Source organism: Saccopteryx leptura, chromosome 4 (genome assembly GCF_036850995.1).
Source record: "Saccopteryx leptura isolate mSacLep1 chromosome 4, mSacLep1_pri_phased_curated, whole genome shotgun sequence".
In the NCBI taxonomy this organism is placed as follows: Eukaryota; Metazoa; Chordata; class Mammalia; order Chiroptera; family Emballonuridae; genus Saccopteryx; species Saccopteryx leptura.
In genome coordinates, this window is record NC_089506.1 from 201,838,872 (window position 1) to 201,849,136 (window position 10,265).

Consider the following 10,265-nt stretch of genomic DNA (forward strand, 5'->3'; position numbering starts at 1 on the left):
ATTCCATTATTTTCTCCATGAAAAAATTTCTTACCAATGTTCTCTCAGATTTTCGAACAAATGGAAATTTTTCTACCAGTATTGGCATAAGAAACCATGGTGTCCTATTAAAAAAAAAAAAAGAAAAGTTCAACCAATCCATGTTAACTGGACTTTCCTGGAAAGGAACATTTCCATTCTAAGAGCAAATACAGATACAGAAGGCCAACAATAACTCCTACCTCAAGCAATCAGAACTTAAAATTAATGCATAGCTTCAGAGAAAATCTGTAACTTAAGGGAAAATGAGCTTCTATTAACTTTGATATCAACAGCAAATTAAAGGGGAATTTGTTTTTTTCTACAAAAGCAAAAAAGCATCAGTTTAAAATCTAAATATTTCCTATTACACAGTATTATTTTAAAAAGGGAAGAAAAAATTATCAACTTGGACTCTTTTATAGTTAGCAAATAAACTTACAGAGGGAACTTGAAGTCTACCCTGCAAATGAACCCACACCCCTTAAAAGCTTTCTTAGAACTGCAACATTTATTCAAATAGCATGACACAAACACATAGGGATCTCTCACTGAAAATTTTGGGATATCATATCTGTTGAAGATAAAAGCAAAATTCCAACCACTATACATAACTTGGGGGAAGAATTCGCATGCAAGCTAAAAAAAAAAAAGAACTAAATGCTATTTTTTCGCAGAATGTGACTTATAACAAGAACCAAAAATACTCAGCACACAACTTGAGTTTTACTTCTATGAACATTCTGTAGTTTTCTACTGCAGACTGCAATTTTCTTGAGACTTAAATACCATGATACAAAATAAGTAACAAAAGTATACTCACGATGGGACATATCTTGCTATTATTTGCAAGGCCCTGTGACATGTGTCAAAATTTGCAGGAAGATCTGCAAGACAAAAACAAAAGTATGAGCATCAAAATAAAATTGAAAACTGAAAATTTACATACCTGAAGCTAAAAGCACATGCAAGCAAAACTGAATCCTTTTATCACGAAATTATAATTTTAAGATTTTTCTCCACAGCCAACTATAAATGAAGACTAAGTGGACTAATTAATTATATATAATGCATTAAAGACAACTGATTGCATGTTAGTGTTCAATATAAAAAAAAGATTTCATCAAAAGTTGCCATTAAACTTTATCATTCAGCATGCATTCCTAAGACACAGCAGGCATTTTTTGCTTTAATCCACTTTATACTTACTGTCATCTTCGTCATCAGAATCTGAAACATCTACGTCCCCTTCCTTAATGACCACTCGGGCTTTAGAAAGAAAAACAAAATATATTATTATTCTGTCACTGACCTACACAAAAAAGTGATTTTTGCACAGTCTGAACTAGTACAATGATTAACTTTATAATCTGGGAGGGGGGGTAATCAAGTAACTAGTTTTTAAACAGCTAAAAACTTCTGAGTTCTAAGACTCTGTCTGAAGCTCATTGCAAACCATAAAAATCACAGTGACAAATCTAAGCACTTCCACAGATGCTCATTTAGAGAGAACAGATGTGTACCAGAACTGCTGCTAACATGCATCCTGGAATCTTCAATGGTGGCACAATCTCCCAAGTGTACTGGGAAGGGTGCTATTTCAATAGAGATGCAGTCGTCCCTTGCCATATCACAGTTCACTTTTCACGATCTTACTGTATCGCAGATTTCTAAATGTATATATCTAATTTTGCATCACAGATTTTTTTTGTTATATCACAGGATTTTGTGATATATAGGTATTTTTACATATTTATTATTTTAATTATTTTGTGATAAAATAAGAAAAATTAGTGTGGGAAAGGTTTATATGAGTGTGGGGAGGGCTTATAAAGCCTTAAATATATACGAATAATAAAATAAATATAAGCGTGCTACTTCACAGATTTTTGCCTATCGCGGGGAATTCTAGAAGCCGGTTCTAGGTCCCAGAGACAGACGAAGGACCACTGTATTTAAAAAGTGAAAAATTAAAGCAAGCAAAGAGGAACTACGTACGAGGTACAAAATGAGAAGCAATCATGCTGAGACACGGTCTAAGGAAGACAGTCTGTGCTGATACGAGATTACTAAGAAAAGCCAAATACTCCTCCACCACTGTCTGGCTTCTATTCAACCACTTCCATCTCTAGAGGCAGGAGAAAGAGACAGACAAAAGAAACATTTTACTGATATAATAAATACTATTTCAAAGTTCTGAATCACATACTATCAGTGAAATAAATGATAAACTTACCAAGAGAATACTAACAAGCTGCTCAAAGTCCTTGGTCAAGTACATGATAGAAGAACGGAATTCTAACAGCCAGTTAATGATCTGGTCATCCTGAAGTTAAGCAAAGAAATGTACTTTCAAAATCACAAGTCCTCAAAAATAACAGAGAAGATGATATCTACCTTGCATCAATCATCTATCAATAATGTTTAAACTAGGGGCAAAAACTCACAAACTTGGCCTTAAGCCAAAATTGGGATGAAAGTTTCTTAGTTTGTATCAAACTGGCAAAAGATGTTACAATAAATTTTCCCATTTTAGGAAAAAGTAACATAGTAACTCTTACATACAGGAAAAGAATTACATGCAATACTTCCTTTTTATCACTTTTTGTTTGCCCTAAAAAAGTGAAATCCCCTCAAATGGCAGAATCAAATACTGTAACACCACAAGGACCAATAGCTGTACCTCTATCAACTCTATATTCATGCTAATTTACAAGCATGTTGATAACATTCAGTCTAAGCCCGTGGTTGGCAAACCGCGGCTCATGAACCACATGCGGCTCTTTGGCCCCTTGACTGTGGCTCTTCCACAAAATACCACGTGCAGGCGCTACCTCGATAAGGAATGTACCTACCTATATAGTTTAAGTTTAAAAAATTTGGCTCTCAAAAAAAATTTCAATCATTGTACTGTTGATATTTGGCTCTGTTGACTAATGAGTTTGCCGACCAATGGTCTAAGCCAATTAACTAGAGCCATCACTAGATTTTTCTCAACCCAACCTGTCACTGGGTTTAAATGTATTAAGATGTGTTAGATATAAATGATAGTTCCACTACTTCATGAAATATTCTTCTTTAAAAAAAGAATTGATTGATTTTAGAGAGAGATGAAGGGAGAAACAGAAAGAAACATCAATCTGTTCCTGTATGTGCCCTGACTGGGTATCAAAGCTACAACCCTTATGTAATGAACTAATATTTTGAGTCCTGGCCAGTTGGCTCAGTGGTAGAGCGTCGGCCTGGCGTGCAGGAGTCCCAGGTTCGATTCCCAGCCAGGGCACACAGGAGAAGCGCCCATCTGCTTCTTCACCCCTCCCCCTCTCCTTCCTCTCTGTCTCTCTCTTCCCCTCCCGCAGCCAAAGCTCCACTGAAGCAAAGTTGGCCCAGGCACTGAGGATGGCTCTATGGCCTCTGCCTCTAAAATGGCTCTGGTTGCAACAGAGCAGTGCCCCAGATGGGCAGAGCATCGCCCCCTGGTGGGCATGCTCGGTGGATCCTGGTCGGGCGCATGCAGGAGTCAGTCTGACTGCCTCCCCGTTTCCAACCTCAGAGAAATACAAAAAAAATAATAATAATAAATAATAAAATAAAAACCCTCTAGAATGTCACTTAAATCAAGTTGATGGACTTCTGTATATTAGTGATTTTGTCTACTTGTTTTTCATTTCTAATAAAGAAATGCTGCATTGTCCAAATAAAAAAATTTTTTTTAATAATAATAAAATAAAAACCCTCTATTTTTTTCTGGTTTTATAAGCAGGAAGCAAAGGCAGAGAGATTAAACTTGTTCAATATCACACACTAGATAATAGTGGAGTTGAAATTTTATTCCACGCAGCCCTGGCCCATTGGTTCAGTGGTAGAGCATCGGCCTGGTGAGCAAATGTCCCAGGTTTGATTCCCGGTCAGGGCACACAAGAGAAGCAACCATCTGCTTCTCCACCCCTCCACCCTTACCCCTTTCCTCTCTCTCTTCCCCTCCCACAGCCACAGCTCAATTGGTTCCAGCACACTGGCCCTGGGTGCTGAGGATGGCTCCATGGAGCCTCCACCTCAGACACTAAAAAAAATAGCTCAGTTGCAAGCATGGCCCCAGATGGGGGTTGCTGAATCCCAGGTGCATGCGGGACTCTGTCTCCCCTCATCTCAACTTGGAAAAGAAAAAAAAAAGGTATTTTATCCCAGGCAATCTATCAATGCCATAGTAAAGACTGTTCTTTCCAAAATTAGACAATAAAGAAGGGAAACAAAATGTATTGAGTTGTTACTACATGACAGGTGTATACCACCGGATTAAAGATGGAATCCCAGAGACATCAGGTTTTAAAGGCTACAATAGGATCAAACAAAAATGCAAACTAACATCTTTCCAAAATGGCAACAATTTTACTAATGATCAAGCCCAAAATTAATTACCTTTATGTCTGGATCTGACAGCTGATTCTTCAACAACTCGTAGTCATTTGTTTCACCCTTAACAAGAAGGAAGGGAAAAAATGAAGTCTCATTTGCTTTAGTTTCCTGTTAAAGATCAACAGCAGGACTATTAACTATATCTTCACATCTGATGAAATTACAAAAGGAACATTGTAACTTCCACAAATTAATTGTGGATTATAAAATCATGACTACAAAAAATTTTAAACTCATGCTGGTATAGGTAGGGGGGTTGGAAAAAAGAAAATGAGTTAAAAAGCCATTTAAATAGGTATATTTGTGCACTGGCATTTGAATATGAGAGTTGATATTATCCACTTACATATATGAATATAAATGTATATTACATATAAAATAATCATTTTATGTCAATTATACTTCAATTTAAATAAAACAAGTCATTCACATTTTCCCTCCACTGCTGAGACTCAGTAGAATCACTTTTAAACTAACACAAAAACCAAAAAAAATCCCTTTTAACAGAGCTGGTTCACTGTCCCAAAGTAATGCTTAAGTATTTCCTTAAGAACAAAAAAAAGCCTGTGATCCAGTGGATTTTTTTTACTCTAGCACTTGTCGAGTTTTTAAAAGAGACCATAAACACAGCAGCCTGAAGAAGTGAAACCTCAGCAAGAGATTATTACTCTAATTTTAAGCTGACGGCATCGTGCTATTATTAAATATTTCATTTCAAGATGGGTATCTAAAATTCATGTTATTATGTTAACTGGTCTTTAGTATAATCGCCATAATTGTATCCTGACCAACAAAAAAGAATGCTCAGTATGTCAATTATATCACAACAGGGCTGGGGGGAAAGAAACAGCAAACTTCATGGGTTATGTTACCTTTCTGTACTTCAGCAAGACTTCTGTCACAGTTCCACCAAATCGAACAGCTTTTCTTGGGGGAGAGCTGAAGAAATCTTTCTCTAATGCAAGTACATCTGAAATCCTATACAACCAAGATTACCACGTTATTAAGTGTATGACAGAGAATGATAAAAATTGTTAAGTCAACATTTATCAAACCATTAACATTCAGTGAGACAACTGCTAAAGTCTCTTAACTGACCTCCCTGTTTCCACTCTTATCCCCCAACAATACATTCTTCACTCAAGAGATCTAATATTTCAAAAACTTAAAATAGATCATGTAACACTATTTTGCTGCTTAAACTCTTCAAATGTTTCCTGCTTCACTTAGAATACAGATCCAAACTGGTCTTCAAGGTCCTCATTAATCTGGCCCCTGCCTATTACTCTGACCTCATTTCCAACTGCTTGCTATACTTTAACCCGTGTCCTTTCCATTCTTCAAGTTTGCCAAGCTGGTCCCCATTTTTACTTGCTGTTCCCTCTATCTCAGTGATTTCAACCCTTTTCATCTTATGGTATAGATAAACTAACTACTAAAATTCTGCAGCACACCAAAAAATATATTTTTTGCCAATCCGACCAAAAACATTCATATGATTTTGATTCATTCACACAGGACAGCTATTGTCTTGTTAATTGTTGTCCATTTTCTTATTTGACAATCTAAGGGAAAAGAGGTCAGTGCCCCTGACTAAATAGTCAGGTACTGCAGTGGTCCCCAACCCCGGGGCCGCGGACCGGTACCGGTCTGCAGAGAAAGAATAAATAACTTACATTATTTCCGTTTCATTTATATTTAAGTCTGAACGATGTTTTATTTTTAAAAAATGATCAGCCCTGGCCGGTTGGCTCAGCGGTAGAGCGTCGGCCTAGCGTGCGGAGGACCCGGGTTCGATTCCCGGCCAGGGCACATAGGAGAAGCGCCCATTTGCTTCTCCACCCCCACCCCCCTCCTTCCTCTCTGTCTCTCTCTTCCCCTCCCGCAGCCAAGGCTCCATTGGAGCAAAGATGGCCCGGGCGCTGGGCATGGCTCTGTGGCCTCTGCCTCAGGCGCTAGAGTGGCTCTGGTCGCAATATGGCGACGCCCAGGATGGGCAGAGCATCGCCCCCTGGGGGGCAGAGCACCGCCCCTGGTGGGCGTGCCGGGTGGATCCCGGTGGGGCGCATGCGGGAGTCTGACTGTCTCTCCCTGTTTCCAGCTTCAGAAAAATGAAAAAAAAAAAATAAATAAATAAATAAAATAAAAATAAAAAATGATCAGATTCCCTCTGTTACATCTGTCTAAGGCTCAACTCTTGACGCTTGTCTCGATTACATGATACATTTATCCATCCCACCCTAAAGGCCGGTCTGTGAAAATATTTTCTGACATTAAACCAGTCAGTGGCCCAAAAAAGGTTGGGGACCACTGAGGTACTGCATGTTTTTAAATATCTTGCAGCACACCAGTTGAAACACTTACTCCCAGATGTACATGGTGTATTCTTGTCTTCAATTCGAAGCTCCAATGTCAGAGAGGCCTTCCCCATCAGAAATCTGAACTACTCACCCTCTCCCTCCCTGCTCACATCACCCTGTTTTATTTCTTCACTGCAGTTATCACTATCTGAAATCATTCTGTTCATCTATTTACTGTCTGTCCCTTCCTAGACTGGAAGCTCTGTTGGGAGCAATGACTTTCTCTCTTTTGATAGACTACTGTCTACAGTACCTAACACAATAGGTAGGCTCTCAATAAATATTATAAATGATATCACCCTGTTTTACAAAGTTTGAATATTTTAAACAGCAGATTGGTGAAAAACATCCTACTGATGACTCTCAAAATTAAGCCCCAAAGTGTTTTAGGGGATAAGGGAATTTAAAGACTTGAAAAAGACAAAGACTGTTAAACAAATACGTGTACTGAAGCAAATCGCAAACAAAAATAAGATTCAATTTGCCATCAAGGAAGAGCATTGTGCTAGGAAACTCTTTCCAAATCCAGACGAAACGGGAGGGAGGAGTAAAGGAGCAGAATGCCATACCCAGGCCTGGGACGCTGAGGGCGCCCAGTGGGGAGACAGAACTCTGGAACAGAGAATAGATTAATTTTTACAACCTCTCTCCCACCGTTACTATTCCCTTAAGGAGCATGGGCTTATTCTTGAGAACCTGCGATGACCTTCTACCCTCTTCTCCTACCCTAGTCTATTAGCTCTGTCCCAGGCCCTTTCAAACCCGCTTCCCTAATCCCGATCCCGGGTTTTGGTTCCAATAGCGCAGAAGGAAGCGGCCCAGACTCTTACCCAGTCCGAGAAGTGCCCAGCATCTTAAGCCCCGAGGCCGAAGCGGCCGCATCGCCCGACAACCGCGTGTGAAGTGCTGGGGCCGCCATTGGGCCGGATAAATGCTACGACTGCACTTCGCACCGGAAGTCATGCTTATTTAGTACCGCCTTTGTACCGGAAGTGGCCTTCAGCCAATCGGGAACCCCACGTGGGGAGGGCATAGCGAGCTCGCGGGGTAGAACGCCGTCAAAGCTTTCTCCTCCTGGCAGTACATCAGGCTCCTGTTTCTACTCGGAGGACTTTCTCCGCCCAGCGAGGTGCGGGGCTTAGAGCGGCCTCAAGTACGCCTCGAAAGAAGAGAGGTCCGCAGAGCTGGCCCTGTCCTGCTTTGAGGATCCCAAAGAAAGATCGGGACACCTGGGAGGTGCTAAACGTTGGCTGCATTCCTCGAGTATTAATTCTTTGAAGTCAAGGCCTGCCTCTGTGAAACTGAAACCCTGTGTGTGATTCACTCAAACCCTCAGAGAGATGAAGTGGGTAGGCGATTAGAACTAGACTACTTGACCCAGGAAATTAAGCTCTATATATCTACAGTGCACTGTCCTCAAGGACACCTAAGATATAATTACCCACACGGAAACTGAGCTTTAACCAAGCGACTTAACCCAAATACCTGGGTGTGATGATACTGGGATGAGAAATCGAAGAACAAGGAGACAGTTTCCAAGAGGCGTTAGCCCTTTAACTTAAAATTTTAAAGGAGGTACAGAAGCCAGAACAACAAAGCAGTAAAGAGTCTTCCAGGCATAAGGACCAGCATGTGGAAGGTATGGAGGGTTGGATAGCAGAGGGGAAAAGGGCAGCTCCTCCCCTCGGTTTCTAAGAAGGGAAAATGTTGCAACCCTTGGAGATCCATCAAAAGTACATTGTCGGCCCTGGCCGGTGGGCTCAGTGGTAGAGCGTTGGCCTGGCGTGCAGGAGTCCTGGGTTCGATTCCCGGCCAGGGCACACAAGAGGAGCGCCCATCTGCTTCTCCACCCTTCCCCCTCTCCTTCCTCTCTGTCTCTCTTTTCCCCTCCCGCAGCTAGGGCTCCATTGGAGCAAAGTTTGCCGGGCGCTGAGGATGGCTCTGTGGCCTCTGCTTCAGGCGCTAGAGTGGCTCTGGTCGCAACAGAGCGATGCCCGGGATGAGCAGAGCATCGCCCCCTGGTGGGCATGCTGGGTGGATCCTGGTCGGGCGCATGTGGGAGTCTGTCTGACTGCCTCCCCGTTTCTGGCTTTGGAAAAATCCAAAAAAAAAAAAGTACATTGTATCATTTGGAGCAAGGACCACACTGTTGCTTCCCTCACAGCTTTAAGAGTTCCTGCAGAATGTTGAGCAGAAATCATCAATGTCCCAAAAGCAGAGGAACTTGAGCCCTAGCTCATAAAGATGCTATAAGACAGCTGTTTAAGTGGGAATCTCTGTCTCTCCCCATCCATCCCCAAAGGGAAAAACATTAAGTCACATTTCACTGGTATCCTCATACACTGACAGAAATATAACTCTGTATTGTCAAGCAATTTAACAATTACTTTATTCTTTCATTTAAAAAAAAAGTCTGACATGTACAAAAGAATGTTAATTAAATTATAAAACATAATAAAACAAACAACTATGAACATACCACCCAATTTATGAAAAAGAACATTCACTTGTACTGTTGAAGCTTCTGTGTGCTCCTCCCAGATTCCACCTTCTCCCTTCCTTCCAAAAGTAATCATTGTGCTGATTTTTAAAAATCATTTTAGCCTGACCAGGCAGTGGCTCAGTGGATAGAGCGTCGGACTGGGATGCGGAAGACCAAGGTTCGAGACCCCGAGGTCACCAGCTTGGGCGCGGGCTCATCTGGTTTGAGCAAAGCTCACCAGCTTAGAACCAAGGTCGCTGACTCAAGCAAGGGGTTACTCCATCTGCTGTAGCCCCACGGTCAAGGCACATATGAGAAAGCAATCAATGAACAACTAAGGTGTCACAACAAAAAACTGATGATTGATGTTTCTTATCTCTCTCCGTTCCTGTCTATCTGACTCTCTGTCTCTGTAAAAAAAAAAAAAAAAAAATCATTTTAACTTGTCTTTATGTAATTACCATATATATTACTAGAAAACACAATATTATTTTTGCTTCTCTTTGAACTTGATAGAATTATTTCCATGCTGTATTACATTGCTGCTTATTTTCAATTAACTGTAGAGTCCATCCACTGTATGTAGTTGTATTTTATTTTCTCTGCCATATAGCATTCCTGTTGTATATCATGATTTATATGTATATTCATTTTCCTATCACCACTATTTACATTGTTTCCTTTCTCCATCTGCATCCCCCATATTATGTACATTTCTACAAATATTCTTAAATATTCTGAATCCTGTATTTGAGAATTTTTGTAGGGTAAAATTGTTAGTTTGAAGGGCACAGAAGAAACAGTCAAAGAGCTTTCCAGAGTTGTGCAAGTATACACTTCCAGCAATATCTTCTCAAGATTGAGCATAGCCTGACCAGGCGGTGGCGCAGTGAATAGAGTGTTGACCTGGAACACCGAGGTTCGAAACCCCGAAGTCGCTGGCTTAAGCACAGGTTCATCCAGCTTGAACGTGGGGTCACACTGGCTTG

The 10,265-nt window shown here is 40.7% G+C and overlaps 1 protein-coding gene across 1 annotated transcript in view; it reads right to left on the reverse strand.

Annotated features, from left to right (window-relative positions):
* Positions 1–7,740, reverse strand: part of RRN3 (RRN3 homolog, RNA polymerase I transcription factor) — a 30,659-nt gene extending 22,919 nt beyond the window's left edge. Inside the window, exons 1-8 of the mRNA XM_066382567.1 lie at positions 7,625–7,740; positions 5,307–5,412; positions 4,438–4,494; positions 2,255–2,344; positions 2,017–2,146; positions 1,228–1,287; positions 842–905; positions 35–104 (exon numbers count right to left, since the gene is read on the reverse strand). Of these exons, the coding sequence (XP_066238664.1) occupies positions 35–104; positions 842–905; positions 1,228–1,287; positions 2,017–2,146; positions 2,255–2,344; positions 4,438–4,494; positions 5,307–5,412; positions 7,625–7,713 (666 nt within the window). The 5' untranslated portion in view covers positions 7,714–7,740. The remainder of the gene's footprint in view (positions 1–34; positions 105–841; positions 906–1,227; positions 1,288–2,016; positions 2,147–2,254; positions 2,345–4,437; positions 4,495–5,306; positions 5,413–7,624) is intronic.
* Between the last annotated feature and the right edge of the window lie 2,525 nt (positions 7,741–10,265).